Genomic DNA, 19004 nt, shown 5'->3' with positions numbered 1-19004 from the left:
AAAATAGAAAAACAACTCAGGAGAGTTTCATAATTTGTTCATTATTGTAGAAAAACAATACCACTTGCCAGTTCTACCTAAGAGTACTTGAAATAGATTCGAAATATATGCATCTCTTCTAAAACTCTTATATCTATTCAGTGTTATTAACAGTGTATATTTTTAAGTGATGGTACTACAGATAAAAAATACCATCCATTCTCAAACTTATTTACAAAACAGAAATAGACCCACAGACATAGAAAACAAACTTATGGTTACCAAAGGGGCTAGCTGGGGGTGGGGTGGGAGATAAATTAGGACTTTGGGATTAATGGATACACACGACTACATAGAAAATAGATAAACAACAAGGACCTAACTGTATAGCATGGGGAACTATACTCAGTATCTTTATTTTTTTTAAGATTTATATTTTTTTGATGTGGACCATTTTTATAGTCTTCATTGAATTTTTTACAATATTGCTTCTGTTTGATGTTTTGGTTTTTTGGCCGCGAGGCATGTGGGATCTTAGCTCCCTGACCAGGGATCAAACCCACACCCCCTGCATTGGAAGGCAAAGTCTTAACCACTGGACCGCCAGGGAAGTCCCCTCCGTATCTTTTAATAACCTATAATGGAAAAGATTTGGAAAAATACATATATGTATATAACTGAATCACTCTGCTGTACAGTTGAAACTAACACAACATTGCCAATTAACTATACCTCAATTTTAGAAAAATTCAAAAAAAGAAAAATACCATTCTTATAAACTTTAATTCTAAATTCAAATATTTATTGAATATCTATTCTGTACTGGACATCTTCAAAGTCCCAGCATTGCCTATCAGCCACCTTGAAAAGTCTTGCAGGAGAAAAAGGAAAAAAAAAAAAAAAGACCAGAAAGAAGGGACAAACAGGTACAGGAGTAGATGGTCACCAAGGTCACTATCAAGCTTGAAAAAGATAGGAATTTATAGACATGCTTTAATATTACAGTACATGTTAACACATGGAAGAACTCAGAAACAGACCTTGCTGAAGAATTTTTTTGTGACACAGCCTAGCATAAACCTCAGGGTCACCCTTTGCAGAATTCATGATCATTGGGCACATGTAGCTTCTTCAATAGTAATTCCAGAAGAAATTCTAAAGACCCACCTTTGTTGTGTGTATATGAATACGTATGTATATCTTTATACAACAGAAACAAATTTATCAGTGTCTATAAAATCTAAAACCATCTAATCAACATAATCCTTCTAAAAGTATTCTTTTTTCATTTATTTAAGGTTTAAAACATATGTACTTCTCAAATTCATTTATTTCTTACCACATCTTATGTACTATGTTCAGTCACATCTTAAACGGCTAGTTACACTTTTTCAATCATTGTGCGTGTGCTTTTAGGGGGCTAATAGCTAAGCTTCAGAAATATTAATTTTTAACCCCCTCACGCATTATGGCCAAACGATCTTTACTAGATGAACGGCCGGCTGGATGTACTGATAAAAAGTAAATTGTCAGTTTATCAAAGATAACAACAATGTTCTGGTCAACAACACTCTGGGTACTTTTTTCAAAAACATTTTCCATAGAGTTCTAGAGATTTTTAAAAGCTCATAAGCTCATTAGTGTGAAGAATTCTGTTTCATCATTCCCATATTATAGAAATTTGTCAAGCTTGTTCTAAGTGTCAAAAAACAGAACCAAGTCTACAACAATTATTAACTGGTTTCTTTGAAAACTTATTTCCTACTGATCTGAATTTTATAAAAACTCTCTGGGAAGCAATTACACAAAATAAATAGGTACCTTGGGAATCACGTAAAAGATGGTTTAGTTAATAGAGACTATTTGGGTCTGGATAAAAGCCCTAATGTAGCTTTCTTCCCTGGAAACCAAAATATATGTATCCTTCCACCTGGGTTTGAGTTCTAACCGCTCTGACCTTCTTACAACTTGGCCCTATTAATCACCGTTCCGTTTTGGTTTTTTTTTTGTTTTTTTTTTTTTTTTTACAATTTTAACCTCTCCCTCTCGGCCAGTTTGTTTTTTTTTTTCCCAACATATAAATAAGTTCATGTCACTCCAGTTGAAGAACAAGAAAAATAAAACCCTAAAGATCCAGTTCTTGTCCCAACTTCTCCATCCAGCAGTCTAATATTTTCCCTTCGCTCCAAGCTAAGCTATTTTAACAACCACTCTAAGTTTTGTTTCCGTTTCCTCACCAATCACTTATTCCTTATTCTCTGCTACCTGACTTCCATTCTTACCATTCCACCAAAACAGCATTTTCTAATGTCATGAATAGGTACAAACAGGAATATATGAGTGTGTGTAGAGTGTGAATTTAATATGCCAGAAAGTAAAAGAAAGTTGTGAGCTTAGTTCTTTCATACATTCAACAAATATTTCTTTAATGCCTTCCAAATGCCAGACACTGTATTCTAGATACTTCGATACATCAACGAACCAAACAGACACCTTCCTCCTAAGGGGCTGTGTTCTAGCAGAAGTCAGATCCTAAACAATATATATAACAAGTAAGTATCAGGCTATATTTGAAGGTGATCAGTGGTGTGGAGAAAAATAAAAAGAAAGCAAGTTACGGAAGCCTGGGAGGAAGAAGTGGGTGGCAGGGATGCACACAGCAATTTTAAAAAGAGAGGCCAGGGTTGGCTTCACGGAGAAGCTGACGTGAGCAAAGACCCCAGAAGTCTGTCTGGGGAGAATGTGTTACTGCCATGCCAATTTAAGTGTTCCACGTTGGTCCCTTCACAGTATTTAAAAATATAGAAATCATTTAAAAACTACTTAAAACCTACTTTAACAGCAGGATGAAGACCACTGTCAAAGAGAGCTTCATTTTTGATGATGTTTCCCACCCCGGGCAACACTTTCTGATCCATTAACACGTCACACAGCATCCGTCCTCTCTGCTTTTTCACTTCACTTTCTGCTCTTGAGAGACTAAAGTTAGGTGAACATACGTCTAATTCTTCCATCATTCTTATTCTCTGTTGGCTTTCTGCTGAGTTTCTATAGAAAGGAATAGAAAACACATTAATCATGTGCCTGGTTACAATTCACCAAGTGTCATTTAAAATGACCTTTGATATAAACATAAACACTTTATGTTAACCAGCTTATAAGAGTTACATAGCCAAACAATGACGACCCTAACAAAACATGTTATTTGAAGAATCTTTTAAAATGACGTTTTATCAGTTATAAACTACTTTAAAATTTTTTGTTTATTTATTTATTTTCACATGTGACATCCCAAACCCAACTGCAGAGCCAACCTGGCAGTTTTGCAGCTGAAGCAATTTTTAATTCAATCTTTTACCTGATTTCTACTGATGAGTCAAAGAAACAAATCAGATCTTTGGAGAGCTGTACTTCAAACACAGGGGAAAGTCCATTTTTATTTTTAGACTTAACTGGATTAATCACGAGGGAGCCTTTCATTCCAAAATGAATCCTAGAACGAAAGCAAACCCATCTTTGAGCGGCAGTAAGTATATCATGCATGAAATTTTTGTTCCTTCACTTTTTGGAATATAAGCAAAGAAATGTTAGTCACAATAGACACTTCAAGGGCACAAAATGATAGTTAATATCATATTTTTGTTAATGGCTTTGTATCCTTATAAAACTAGATATGGCAATCATTCTTTCAACTCACAAAGAAAATAAGTTCCTAGAGAAATAATAAGGCCCTGGCAGTAAGCCCAAGAAAACACACCCCTGTTCTCTTTTCTTGTCAGATGAGGTATCTTTTATTCACGCAACAGTCTACTGTCTCTCAGCTTTTTCTCTGATTCAAAGGCTTGGGGTGAGATAAGGCTAAATTTAAATCGCCTATAGTTGGTGTTTTTATGAATTCTACAAAGCCACCAACATTCACATTCCTTATTTCTAGCCACAGTAGATTGGAAATGTCTACCTATTCCAAAATGAGATCTACAGTTCAAGACACTTACTGTTTTCTACCCCCCTGCTTTGGGATAACACAGTGAAACAAATTTTTGCAAAATCTTTCATATTAAAAGAAAAGAGAACAAGTCAAAATGCTATTGTCTTCCATTCTTTTAGTTTCCTTCTACCTTTGTATGTATTGGGAAGAGGGGATTTATAAATATTTACAGTTAACTTGAAAGCCACAATGCAGTGATGAAAAATTCATAGCCTTTCAGTTTTTATAGGGTTGATTAGCATGTCCAGTTTAAAAAAAAGAAAAAAGAAAGTGGTTTTACGAGACTTCTGATGATGAAGATCAGAAATGACTCTCAAGATGAAATATTGTCTTCTGCCTTTCAAACCCTTCTCCTTGTAGTTTGTTGAGTTGATAAATATGGCTCTTTTGGCAGCAAATGTTACTGCTCTGTGCTTCTAATTCCAAAGCACCATGTTATAATATTGTACAAGGTTAACCAGTCTAACTTTAAAGATGTGGGTTTTAAACTCTGTGTGCCCTACTATCAATCATAAATGCATTTTACATGCCCCATAGTTCTTGACAGGAAAAATGTGTGCCTGTAAGTACTCCATAATTTAGCTTATGGAGGTTCAATGCCAGTGAAAGGTATACAACTGTCATGCCCAGAAGCCATCATACCTAAAATCTTTTCAGCTGCATGGCTCCTAAAGTGGATTCTAAATCACGTTCTATAATGAAACTGCATCTACATATAAAATCTCAAAGGTTAAGACCCAATTCAAAAGCAGGAGTAGCCCCAGTAAGAACCCCAAATCAAATAAGTGTGCCTGTTTTTGGTCTTATAAATCTATTCAGGGGGAAATGTGCATAAAAGTAACTATTTTTATAATAAATTTTATTTTAATGAATTTTTATGAAATAGAAAAATGTTATGATAACTGAGCCCCAATAAACCAATAAATTTTGTTTATTATTAAGTACCCTTTATCTTAAACTAAGAAAAACATACCAGTACCATGAAAATTTTCAAGGCACAGTAAATACCTGTACTGTTATAACAATTTTCATACTGATGTTTTATAAACGCGGACATATGCCCCTATTAACATTTGCATTCCAGAGTCAGATTTCCTTTCCGAGATTCCTCACTGTTATCAAGCCAGTTTAGGAAAATTTTATTAGATCCTTCTTACTATCTCTTGATCCTCTCAAGCTCCATGCACTCCCAATCCAACTGGTTACCTGAGACCATTCACTCTGCACAACACGACTGCCCGCCCACCGTGGGCTTTAGGCCCAACCGGGAGTGCTCTCTGTCCTTTCCTCTGATCCCATGCCTTTCACACAGCTGATTCAGGAATGGAAACCTGGATCAAGCTGGATTCATCAGCGTTTTCCTGAAGAATTCATCTGGGACACAGAGAGATCAGTTTCTCGTTAGGATTGGGAGATCTATCATGGGAGCTGTCTAGGGTAATGTGTCCTGACATGGGCACCAGAAAAGCCAAGAGAGGCCTGTCTTCAGAGACACAGATGACAGTAGATTTCAGTGGGGAACAGAATCAAGAAATGCAGAGAGTCCTCATAGCGTTTAGTCTTTGCTTCCAGTTCTACCTGAAGCCTGACTGCATTATCTTCCGGTATCAAAAGACACCCATATTCTTATAATAAATAATTACTAAGCTTGTTTAAGTTGGGCTTCTGTCGCTTGCAACCAAAATTCTAATATAAAAATTATGTTCAAACTAAAAATTGAAGTGATAGTAAGAAAATTCCTCTAGTTCGAAATAACTGCCTGAAACAAATCAATAAATAAGACCCAATACTATTTTAACCACCAGCCACATTCTTCCTGGTTATCACTAGCAGAATAATCTGAACATCCTTAACCAAACACAAATAGCATCAACAACAGTACTGTCACAGGTTCAGATAAATGACAACTACACATGCAGAAGAGGCAGTTGCTTATGAAAATTATCAAGTGGTCAAAAGTGTCATATGGATACCAGCGTGTAAAATAGCTGAATATAAAGATTGTAAAACTTATGCTGGGAAATCAAAGAAAGAGGTTATAAAAAGAAAGATATCGTCTTAACTATGTTGAAAAGGTAAAAGGGAGTTCTGCTTCTACTTAGGATATAGAAGCTAAAAGTGAGTATGGATCCTACCCTAACAAGGAGAGAAAAATCACAGTATTTATAAAATCCTAAATTTTCTTGAGCCCATCAGAAACAGGACATTGCAGGCAGCCAGGTGAAATAAATTCCAAGGAGTGATAAGCCCCTCTGTGGAAAGACAGACACACAAAGTATTCCATCTGGGGAAGTGTACGGGAGAAAGAGACAGCTACTGTAGAAATGGATAAGAAGAAAACAGCTAATATTTTCAACAAACTTTTAAATAGTGTGGCTAGTCTGACGGTTTAGAATCTCTGGAGCCCCAGACACAAGGAGAGTGTGCCCTCACCTGTAAGCTCTTTCCCACAGGCACCCACAAGCTGCCCACAAGTAAGATGTGAGTCATGGCAGGGGACCTGAAAGAGCCACCCTTGGTGACAAGGGACCTGCCTGCATGAAACCCTGTCACCTTGCTTCTTGAACATGCCTCTTACATGAAGCAGAAGTCTTAGAAAGTTTTACGATGCTCTAGCCAATAGAGAGGTACAAACAAAAAGCTGTCTGTCCCTGAAGGAGTAACAGGAAACTACCTGCAGGCAGAGGAAGTCTTGTGTAACAAGGATAAGCAAGCAGTCTGCCACTGCGGAGGGAAGGAAACCCTTCTGCCTCCAGGCCCAGGCCAAGTGCACTGCTGTTAAGAACGGAAGCAAAAGCCATCTGCCTCTAGGCATGAGGCAGGGAATCAACTTTGGTGCAGACTCGTGCAGTGATACTCAAGGCACCAGTCCCAGGGGAGAGAGCAAGGAAACTCTCTGACCTAAGGCCACCCACACAGCGAAGGAAGCACGGCTGCCTTAGGGAGGAGAGGGGCTGCAGCCCTGAGGCCCACGTGCTCAGGGCCTGCCCAGGCCCAAAATTAAAGCTGGTCTGGAAGAAACAAGAACCTCTGTTTCCCTATCACGAACCTCTCACTGAGTAACAGGCAACAGCAGTCTGCCCCCGGGGGGCTGGGGGACCTGAGTGTGGAGAGACTCCCTAAGGACAGGAATATGCAGGGTAGGTAGTCAGTAGGCAGCTAAAAAAATGATGATACGTCCATAGACTAGAACACTTTGTGCACATTGAAAATATTAATGTACATTTTGACATTGACCAATGCAATAAGCATGTTACGTAAAAAGGGAAAAATATAAATTAAAATTCCTGTTTATATAAAAATCATAACATGCAATATCATATTATAATTCATGCATATGTAATATAAACTATATATGGTATATATACAATTTATACTTTATCTATGATATTTACAAAAACTGTTGAGTGTTTTCTTTTTAACAGTAGTAATTATGGGTGGTATTTACTTTTTCCTTTAGATATTTTGGAACTATCTTAAGGTTTTACAATTGGCTTATATATTACTTTAAAATATGGGAAAAACTGCAATAAGATGATGTGTACTGTGAAAAGAAGCAAGAAAAGGAAAGCGGCAGAACTAGTGACCCTACCCTGTAGGCTGTCGGGTGCAGAAGGGAACGTAAATGACTGCGGTAAAGATTTCTATATTTTCTCCAGTTACGCATGAAAGCATTATGGTAACTGAAATACAAGATAAAAAGCTACTATTTAAAAAATTAAAAATATGTATTTTTCTACCTGTAGATTACTTTAATGGTCAGTTTTCCTAAATTGCAAGTGACAGAGATCCAGCTCAAAAAGTGTAGGCATTGGGCTTCCCTGGTGGCACAGTGGTTGAGAGTCCGCCTGCCGATGCAGGGGACGCGGGTTCGTGCCCCGGTCTGGGAAGATCACACATGCCATGGAGCAGCTAGGCCCATGAGCCAAGGCCGCTGAGCCTGCGCGTCCGGAGCCTGTGCTCCGCAACGGGAGAGGCCACAACAGTGAGAGGCCCGCATACCGCAAAAACAAAAACAAAAAAAACAAAATCCATGAGCCAGTAAAGCAATTATACCCCAATAAAGATTAAAAAAAAAAAAAAGTGTAGGCATTAAGGGATATATGGTGGCTTACGGAGTCTCAGGAAGGCTGAAGAATCACACCGCAGGCAAGGCGAGAAGGTGGCTGGATCTTAGCAACAGAGGGAATTAGGGGCTCAAATGCCTCTGGGATTCTCTCTGCTTTATGGAGGCTGACTGTATTTTCCATCACCTTGTCTTTCTGGGCAAGCCAATGGCCACCTACAAGTCTTAAGGCCTCACAGCCCCAGCTTTCCTCCATCACGAGAGCCTAATCCGTCTCAGCTCCAGCTGAGAAAGTTCACGAAAGAACTCGGGCTGACCCAATCGACTACGTGGGAGAGAAAGTTAAGTAAGATTATGCTAAATTCAACTTGAATTCTTTGGTTATTGGGACCAGATGATCAGTTTCCAGAGGAAATGCTGTCCCCAAAATATAAGTGGGCACTTGGACAAACAGTAGGTATTCACTACTCTAAAGTAAAAAATTTCATTTGGAGTCCTTATCACACTCCAACTTTTCCTAACATGTTACGTGACAGATTACAAAACTATGTTTAAGCTCTAAAACCCTCTTATAAGTAGCATATCATGGATTCCTTAAAGACTTTTCAGCAAACCAGAAAGAACTGTCACATTACCTCTTGCATTTCTCTTTAGAGGATCATATCACTCAAGCTCCAATAAATTACAAAATTGATTATGTATAATGCTTCACTAAAATGGCAAAGCCTCCAAAATATTTCAGATACAGTTTCTGGTCTCTGAGTATGCATGTAATTGCAAACAACTGGAGTCACATAAACCATAAGTTGGATACACCAAAGTGTTTTAGAAAAGATATTCATTAAAAAAAATATATATATATATATATATATATATAAGTTCACGATATAAGCTGCGTTCATTTTGATTGAAAATAGCAGCTTGTAGGATGGGCACGTCTGGGTGAACAGAGTTACAAATATATGCAGACATAGTACGGGCAATACATGCACTCATGGTTAATAGAGATTCTATTCGGTAGTGGGATTGTGAAGGTATAAATTTATTCTTGTTTGTTCATTGTTTCTCAGTCTGCTCTAATGAGTATTTGATACATATTTAACAAAAAATTAAACATGACTCTTTTTTTTTTGTTACAGATGAAGAGCTTCTGTAAAGTGTTCAGAAAGAGTATAGGTGTCAATCACCCCTAACACCACATCTGCGCTCCTAAAATAAACGCATATCAAATCATTTTAATTGTTTTCTGGCACTATTTCGAGCACTTTGATACATCTTTTAGCAACAGAAATAGTCACTGTCTAATTTGTATCTTTCTGAAGTGTGGATTTTACATGGCAGATTCTCTTCCAGAGGGCTAGGCCTGTATTCTACTTTCATAACAAATGAATCCCAGGAAGATTCATGGCCTGGCCTATAAGATGTACTAAATCCATGGGCAATTTTAGTTGTGAGAAGCTGCCTATTGAGGGAGAACTGTGATCATTAAGCATGTTTCCTACTATCGGCTTTCTAAAGAGCAGACCAGCCTGGTGGGGAGGAAACAGAGGTCAGAAATGAAGACTACATTTCTAACTCACACTCACAGACCTGCAGCCTTACACAGGACCCCACTTCTCTGACACTGTCATCCATCCTCCCAAGAAGCGCAGGTTAGGAGAGCATTTTCGTAACTTATGTTAAATTGTGAAAGGGAATACAGGTGATTTTAGGTTGCTCACTTCGTATTCAAACAGCTGATCTGCCAATGACCTTGAACTGTTACATCATATAGCAGTCAAGGAATCGCAATGGTGCCCATCCATGTACTGAGACACATACTCGCCAGGGATGGTACTAGTTGCTTAGTTTGAGGAAACAGCTGCCCTTGTTTAGAACTTCATGGAACACTTGCTGACAGCTCTGCACCGAGAAATGATTCCCCCCCTTACCAGTCTGGTGGAGAACACTTGATAAAAACCTCCCTCTCGTGCTATAGAAATAAATCTGCACCTCACAACAGAGAATCAATAACATATCAATGTTTTCAACTATCTTACATGGATCCCATTGTGTCCTACTCTGTCTGGAGCAAAGAATTTTCAATCACATCAATCAATCTATTACCACAATAATGTAGCCTGCAGTAGATCACTGCTGCCTGAACCTGGAGGCGTGTGCTGATGTTATCAATTCCAGGCTGAGAAAAACCATGAAGGGACAACGCTGTCCAAGGACAGCAGCTGCTGACAATGAAGAGACCACGTCAAAGGAAAAGCAGTCACGTAAAGTCTGAAGTACTCTAAACATGCAATAGATGAGATGCAATAAAGAACAATCATAGAGTCATATTATCTCTTTGCAACCATTATTCACCTTCACTTAGAAGCATGGGGCCCAGTAACAGAACTTTTAAGAAGGTGAAAACTGTTTAATATCTTAATATCTTAAACGTTAAAAAAGATTTAAATTTACAGTTTGCAACAGATTAGGCTAAACTCCGAGAAGACAGATTTGAGAGACATATTAATCCACAGGCCTTTTTTTGTATGTTTTGCAAAAATTAGATAGGTGATTACATACTTTTTGACATTTTTATCATTAAGTCAACCAATGTGTTAGCAATGAATTTCTGTAAGCACTGTGAAACAGCAGGGAACCGGTTACTTCTGTGGAAACTTTTGAAATCTATAAATAAGTTTCCATTTCCGTACAAGCCTTCAGAGAAAGAAGGAAGAGAGAAAAATGTAAAAATCCAGAGAGACATTCAAACCAAATGAGGAGCTGTCATAAATATAAAGAGAATAATGTCGCTAAATGCAATAAATATTTGGTGCAAATGAGAGGGACAAGAGCATCCTGGGGAGTTGGAAGAGGGGCAGAACAGAGCTGGAATGCTCTACTATCCCTTGGGAAGCCCTGCCAGACTGTCATCTTTTTTTAAAAGAAATAAATTGACTAACCCTTCAAGGAACAATGACATCACAATTTATTCTTCTTCTGCTTATTGCTTTCCATGATAGAATCTCAACCTCTTGTATTAGAGCCCTCTTAAAAATGGAGTACTTTCTATGTATTTAAATGTGACATGCAGTAAACTGCAAGAAAAGCCTTCAACACATCTCTAAACATAGAGAGATAAGACGTACTGTACAGATTTACCTTACCGTAAAGCTTTTGGCCCAAAGTACATGAAGAGCTCCTTCCCCAAAGTCTCCACGCCACTGTAAATGTGTCCATTAAACAGTCTCAAGAAATTCTGGCTGGAGTCTTTATTATTATTCAGTGCAGCAGCCTAGGAGAAAATACATACACATATGTAAACACACACAAACTCGAAACAAAAATCATAATTTAATTCTTAATGTTTTTATATTACTTCATGCCTAGGTACATCCAGTGAGAAGAATCATCTCCAACAAGTCAAATAATGTAATCAGCTGTTTACATACATTTTGTCAAATTACTAGGCAGTCATTTAAAAAGAGAGAGGCCAAATAAAAATTAAGTGGAAAAAAAGTCATTGGCACACAATCAAAATGAACTTCTTCCAGGACCACATCGCTCCGTGCATATGAAAAGCACAGAAAAATGATGTGAATGTTTTAAAGCTAAAAACTAGGGCACAGAGTCTTTCATTTCCAACGTGCAGCCAAGGTCCTCGGAAGAGCATTCAGATACAAACCGCTAAAAATGGTGGATAAAATATGAAAACAAGACATTTTGACTTGTAAGCCAGTAAGGAAGAATAAGAGGTCAAAAACCAAGTAAAAGTGAGAGAGAACCCCAAAGGTAAGAAGCCAGCTTTTATCAGAAAGGCATTTTACCAGACATAAGGAATGAGAGCTTCAATTTCATGGTCTTGTGGGATATGGGGGATCAGAGATAAAGCCTGGGGTCCCCCCGAGGAGGGGGATCTGATTTGAGGTCTGCTCCTCTCTCCCTCCCCAACTGCAGTGTTCAGAATAAAGGAAAAAGAAACCCACTACTCCTTCCCCCATCAGCATGCAAAACCAAACAACATACTGTTAGAATTACAACATGTGAACTGACCAGTATCAAGAAGATCAAGGAAATTGCAAACATAAAATCTCAGTTCTTCTGTGGGTGAAGGAAGGGGATGGGTTGAGTTTAGATATCCCTTGAGAAGCCCTGCCAACCTATCTTTTTTTTTTTTTAAAGAAATCAATAGACTAGCCTTCCAAGTAACAATGACATAATGACATAGAAAATGATGACATAGATAATGCTCTTTTTCTTAAGCTGGGCAGTATGTATACTGGTATCATAAAACTATAAAAGTTTTAGATACTGTCTGTGAGCAAATCACAACTTTCCCTCCACTTATGTTAGGATGTTACCATTCAGTGACTCTCAGACTTTTGGTTTACAGACATCTGTCATCCTATATATTTAAGATGATATGTTCATTCTATTCTTTATTTGACTAAATTGGTCCTTGTTTTAAAAAAAAAAGACACAACTGTGGTATTTAGCTCAAAGGGATAAAGGGATACGAGATGTTAAAAAGAAGAAAAAAAGATTGCAAATTGCTAGGGACTAAATCGTGTCCCCTCCAACACTCTTTACATTGAAATTCTTATCCCCATTGTGACTGTATTTGAAAATAGGGCCTTTAAGAGGTAATTAAGGTTTAATCGGGTCATAAGGGTGGGACCCTGATCCAATAGGATTAGTATCTTTATAGAAGAAGAGACACCAGAGAACACACTCTCTTCCTCCTGTATACTCAGAGGACAGGTCATGTGAAAAGAAAGTGGTATCAGCAAACCAGGAAGAGAGCTTCACCAGAAACAACTGGCTGGAACCCTGGTCTTAAACTTCTAGCCTCCAGAACTGTAAGGAAATTAATTTCTGTTGTCTAAGCCACCCAGTCTGTGGTATTTTCTTATAGCAGCCCAAGCAGATGAAGGCATGAACAGACACTATTCTTCCACTAAATCCATTCACAGTTGTAATGGCTACAGCCAATGCCAAACTTTCCCAACTGCCTGAAGTTCAAAGAACTGGCTTTACATCTCTCCTCTGCAAAATAAGAACTGCGGAATCAATCACAGACTTAGAGAGACCAATGACGAATGCACAGGAGTAATTAATAGTGACAGCCTTGCAGTTCTGCACGAACCAAAAAACAAAAAAACAAAACAACCCCCCCCCCCCCAAAAAATCCTGTGGGAGGTTCTAGCATCAGGAACTACAGACACGTGTCACCATGTCCTCAGAACATTTGCCTCTGATTTCTCTTCTCTTTCTTGGATGAACTCTAGTGCCAATTCACTGGACCACCAGGGAAGTCCCAGAATTCGTTTTTTAATACTTGATGAGGTGCTTGGGTTTAAAATGACATGTTAGTATAACCTCTTCCTTGCTCACATGTATTGTGTGTCCCTCTCTCTGGTACTGGAATTTCCCCACTGGAAAGAGGAATCATCTTGAGGTTTTCAACCCGCCAAACCCAGCACAGTGTTTTCACCAACCACTATGATGGGACTTAACAAACTGAATGATGATCTGTCTGTGACTTGTGTTTCTCCCTTATTTGTCCATAAGCTCCTGGAGAAAAGTAACTCTGGTGTTTAATATCCCTGGGAGCCTCACACAATGCCTGGGATTCAGGAAACATCTGTGGGATTAATCAGATCCCTCCTTCTCCCCCTCTTAAAACTGAGTGTGGCTTTAAAATACAGGGTTGCTGTCTTCCCCACCCATCATGCCCATCTTGCTTTACCAAGGTTTGCCAAGGTTTCTTGGCAAAAACTTCTACTCTACCACCTGTTTTATCTCCTTTGAAAATTATTAACACCCTAGTCTCTTATTTTCTAATTATCCTCAATGGAGTGAGGCTTAAATATAGGAGGACCAAATTCTCATGACTACCAAAAAGCAAGATGGATGTAAAATACTATATTTACCAGAGTTTCCCATAAAGTAAAAAGAACTTTATGGGAAGGTTTAGGAAGAGATTAATGTAGTTTCAGCGACCAGTCCCAGCCTGTCCTGGTTTTTATTTAAGATGCTTACTTAGCATTTAAATGGCTGCTTTGAAAACATCTATTCCAATACCTTATTTGGGTTTTGAGGTGATACAAAAAGATCTTTTTATCCAGTTGTCTATCACGTGAGCACTTGACCAAATCCCCTGATTCCCAGTACACTATCATTTCTAAAATAATCAGCTTTAGATAATATACTCAGGGCAAAATAAAAAATTCAACTTATAATCGCCCATCTCAAGCACCTGCATATATTTTTAACTGTTTCCTGAAAACTCCATTTAGGGGAAATTCTGGTGTACCAGTGATGGTTTGTTCCATTTATTTTGAGAGCGCCTGTGTACAAACTGGGAAAGGCTTTTGCAATAAACCAAAGATTTACAAGATATTCACTTGCCCTACTGTGGAATCTGGGGTTATCACCTCTTTGTATAAGCTTCAGCTGTCCAGACAAATTCAAAAATTAATTTCCACAAGCCTATTATTTTTGCTGTAACTATACACAATGGCCCAATATATACGTGACTTTCTCATTTTGGCCCCTATAATCCTATTACAGTATTATTTGAACATTTCATCCTTTTTTTTTTTCCTGAAATAGAGAGGAAAATCTCCTTTGCCACAATTTTAAGTAGGACTGAGAAGGGTTCACGTTCCCATTTTCAAGTGGCTTAATAATATGAAATCGTCAAAACAACACATATCTTCGGAGACAGCACATGATTTATTGTGCGATTACCATTTATCCTGCCTATCCATGGGTGAACAAGGAAGATGAACTTTTCAGAAGAGAATAAGACTTTTCCATAGATAAATGTTTCAGCTCTAGTGTGGTTACATATTTTCCCCAGAGAGGAAGAAAATAAAACCATATTTACATTCATAGTCTGTCCTCCTTTTTGTCTCCGACGTGCTTTACTTTCCTAATACAACGACACTTTCAGTAATCAGAAGTCACTTCTCTACCAATTTAAACCATCAAAGAACCTAGTTTTAAAATGGTCTCTAAGCCCCCAAATAGAGGTCTTTAGGTCCTTTCATCAAAATATATTCTACAATTTTGTAAGAGCAGAGGCTATAAGCACTTACTCAGAGGCTAAATGCTTTATACACAACATGAGGGCACCAAAAGATTACACCCCTTCATAAGGGAATAGGTCATGCCTCTGATAAATGGGTCTGGTGAGAAACCCCTGATGTGGGAGAAAAAGGAACAAACAATTGCCAGGACGTTTACTTTACATCGCTAGGCACTAAGCTAAGAGTTTTATATGTCCTCTAATCTAATCCTGACCAAATAAGCAAAGATGTAAGTATAAGCACCTCCAGCTGAGGAAGTAACAAAGGAGCTGGAATTCAAAATCAAGATAATCATATGTCCTTTTCTCTACATCACCCCCAATACTGCGTTGTTTGGTGAAAGCTCCAGTGGCCTTGGAGAGTCATCTCCCTGAGTTTCCTCATCCGTGAGACTGTTGTCTGTTCTCTGTTGACCTTGTTCCATGACTCTATATAATGCTGAGTCATTAAGGTGAAACCATTATCAGTATCCACTGAAGAAGATTAGCTAGTTACTATAATGCAATTTTAAAACCCCTTTTTGGATTTAAACAAGTAAGCTTCATTTGGCTGGAAAACGAATCTCTGTGGATAGCTCCTTCCTTTACGTACTGGCAATAAAAATGAGCTCTGATTCTTTCCCCCCACCGTGAAGAAGGGAAAGGAGGGAGGAAAACCTTTCCTATGTGACTTCACGATTTTCTTGTAATAGGAATTTCCATCTAACATACATAACAAAACACATACTCATAAAGAAAGATTGCGAACTGCATTTAGTTTTACATCCTTCATCAAAACCAGTTTTGCACTAGTCAGAACTTTGCTGTTCTCCATCCACTCAACTGTTTACGAGACGCCTACTCTGCTCGAGGCACAGTGAAGACCGAGAAGGGTATAGGAAGAGCCGGCTACACGTATGAACCTTAAGGGGTGACGGAGGAACCAGAGGATCATGTTCCGAATGAAATGAATACTTATAACTGTCTCCTGTCCTGTTTTGTGAAGGGAGATCGAAAACGTATGCAGATTACATACCAATTTCACTACAATACTGCATCCACCCAACAATTAAAATCGGAGGATTGACTCTTCACAGCTCATTAACCAGACATGTTCATTTATACTCCAATGTTGTTTCGTACCATAAGGTTCCAAAGCTCCAACAGAGTTTTATGCAATGTGCTTACAGAGTTGCATAATTTTATGCTGACAAGACAGTGGATCAAAACTCAGTGAACTAGGGGCTTCCCTGGTGGCGCAGTGGTTGAGAGTCCGCCTGCCGATGCAGGGGACACGGGTTCGTGCCCCGGTCCGGGAAGATCCCACATCCTGCAGAGCGGCTGGACCCGTGAGCCATGGTCGCTGAGCCTGCGCGTCCGGAGCCTGTGCTCCGCAATGGGAGAGGCCACAACAGTGAGAGGCCCGCGTACCGCAAAAACAAACAAACAAACAAACAAACAAATATTAAGTGGGATTCTCACAGAAGGAAGTTTATCTAACTCATCTTTGTATCCTCGGGAGCAAGCTTAAGACCTAATACAAAATATATTATTGTTGAATGATGTCAAGGACGATACCTGTAACATGTCAGGCCAGAGTCACCAAGCCCTACTGCCTTGACTTCCGAAACATCGACTTTGTTCCCTTCTCTTCATCTCCGCCACCAGCACCTCCTCCAAGGTCCAGGCAGGCCTCCCCGGATTCCTTCAGTCCTCGTGTAACTGAGGAAGCTGCATCTACCCTGCCTTTCCTCCACGCTTTTTATTTTACCTTTGCAAGGTAGAGTGATGTTTTCAAAGTGTCAATGGATCTTATCACCCTTCAAAGACGCCCGTTACTCCTAAAATGAATAGAGTCCCTACCCAGGTCTACAAAGATCCCCAGGGTCTGACTCCGACCCACCAACCCCAATCCTGTCTTATTTCAAACCACCTTCCTTCCATCTCATCCTCCCTTTTCCAGCCACACCAGGTTTCTTTCGATGCCTCATGTATTCGCAGCTCTCTTCCTTTGCTATTCTTCTGCCTGAAGCGCTCCGCCTGCCAACCTTCAGTTGAGGTCTGCATATCTCCTCACCCTTCGTACCTCAGCTTAACTGTTACTTTCTCTGCAAAGCTTTCCCTGAACTTCCTGTAAGTTCTTATGGAACCGTGTATCTCTTCTTTAGAGAAGTTATCAATGTATATTTCTTTCTGTTCTTACTTAATGTCTGTGTATCTTCCCAACTAAAGAATAGACTCCACAAGGTGGTGTTAGTTTTTGTTCCCCAGGTTCCTTGAGTATTCAAAATTTTGTTGAATGAGGGATTTTTCTAAACATTAATATTCTTAAGAGACCACTCAAGATCCATCTCTGTGGTACCCTGAAATGATTTTGAGAGAAACGCTACAATAAAAGAATAGGTGCAAAGTACTAAGTGACATATAAAGTCAAAAATAAATAAAGTGCAAGGGCAACTGGAAGGAGATGCAAAACTTACTTTTTCCAAGTTTGAAAATGTATTTTCTCAAACTTAGAACCTCATTTCTTTCAAGTTGTAAGCAGATGCTAATTTCACAGCAGGCAACTTTTTCTTCCAGGACCAAAGGCTATGAGGAAGCTTTGCAGGAGAAATTGAAGTACTGCGCAATACTGCACGCATCCATGAAATACAACCATCCGTACATCTAAAGGGCTTTTAGGCTCGATGGCTTGATCAGAATATTTTTAGTTCTAAATTCTAAATTCTAATTTAGTTCTAAGTTCTAAATTCTTACCAAATGAATACCACACCATCTGGAATGCATGCCTGAGTGGCAAGAAGCTGTGCTACAATTTCCTTTAAAAAGCAATAAATCCACTTAAGGGAACCAAAACGGGTTTCACTGCCCATTCATTAGACGGCAATATTAAGTTTGAGTGGGAAGGCTGGTGCTAAATCTTCTATGTGAAATTTCAAAATTATACATTAGTTGTGATACATTTTCAATTGCAGAATATTAGGCAAGCGAGAAGTTAGAATTTTATCCTACAAAGCTTATTGTCTTAAAAATGTGAAGAAAGAAACACGTCAGGGGTTGCGGAGATCTGATAACATTAACAGCAGAAAATGCAGCTCTAGACAGAAGGGACCACCTTTCGCTGGGCTGTAAAGAAGTTAAGCGACCTGGAATAAAACACCTTCCGTCACTCCCCGCCCGGGCCTCTCCACGGCAGCCTTAGCCCAGCGGCCCAGCAGCTCTCAACTGCGCAGGCGCAATAGCACGGCCCTCTCCCTCCGGTGAAGACAAGGTCAGCTTTCGGGAACGCGGGGCCCCAGGGAGCCTGGGCCAGAGAAAAGAGATGACACTTTGGACCCTGGAAACCCGACGGGGTTTTTATTCCACTTCGCCCTGCTGGTCCCCTCGCAAGATATAGGAGCGGCTTACCTGTGAGGAGCCCGCAGCCCCAGAGGCCGAGGGCGGCGAGCCGGGCCCCCCCGGGCTCTGCAGCGCTCGGCCCCGCATGTCCGTCACCGCCTGGCCCAGGCGCACTCGCGCCCGAATCTTCTCTCCATTGAGAGTACAGCCCGGTCCTTCCACCATCTCCCGGGCCGCCCTGTGCCCCACTATGCTGCACGGCCCCGCTGAGAAAACTGCCGCGCAACCTCACGTCTGCGCGGGCACGTACCTCGGCCGCGAGGAGATTCAAATATCCCGCGCGCCCGGCCCCGCCCCGGAAGCCCCGCCCCCGTCCGCGGGCCGGGCTCCCGGGCGCAGGCGCAGTGGCTCAGCGCCCCGGGCGCGGACGCGGGATTACAGGGAACGAAATGTGAGCGCCGGCGCAGCCCACCTGCCACCCACCGGGGCTGAATCGTGAAAGCGGAGGCAGTTGAAACCTCAGAAGCTCCAACTTGTTCTTTGCTTTGAGGTTTTGCCTTTGTCTTTGAGCTGCTCCGTAC

The 19004-nt window shown here is 39.9% G+C and overlaps 1 protein-coding gene across 1 annotated transcript in view; it reads right to left on the bottom strand.

Moving 5' to 3' along the window:
- The window catches only part of NEIL3 (nei like DNA glycosylase 3), a gene marked incomplete at both ends in the record, with an annotated part of 39304 nt that extends 20656 nt beyond the window's left edge, over positions 1 to 18648 (bottom strand). Inside the window, 4 exons of the mRNA XM_079726694.1 lie at positions 2814 to 3027; positions 3338 to 3472; positions 11180 to 11307; positions 18493 to 18648. Coding sequence (XP_079582820.1) covers positions 2814 to 3027; positions 3338 to 3472; positions 11180 to 11307; positions 18493 to 18648 — 633 coding nt within the window. The remainder of the gene's footprint in view (positions 1 to 2813; positions 3028 to 3337; positions 3473 to 11179; positions 11308 to 18492) is intronic.
- Positions 18649 to 19004: the final 356 nt, after the last annotated feature.

The sequence above is a fragment of the Hyperoodon ampullatus genome, assembly GCF_949752795.1.
Source record: "Hyperoodon ampullatus genome assembly, chromosome: 20".
In the NCBI taxonomy this organism is placed as follows: domain Eukaryota; kingdom Metazoa; phylum Chordata; class Mammalia; order Artiodactyla; family Ziphiidae; genus Hyperoodon; species Hyperoodon ampullatus.
Note: the sequence above shows the minus strand (reverse complement) of the source record. Positions and strands in the feature narration are given on the sequence as shown.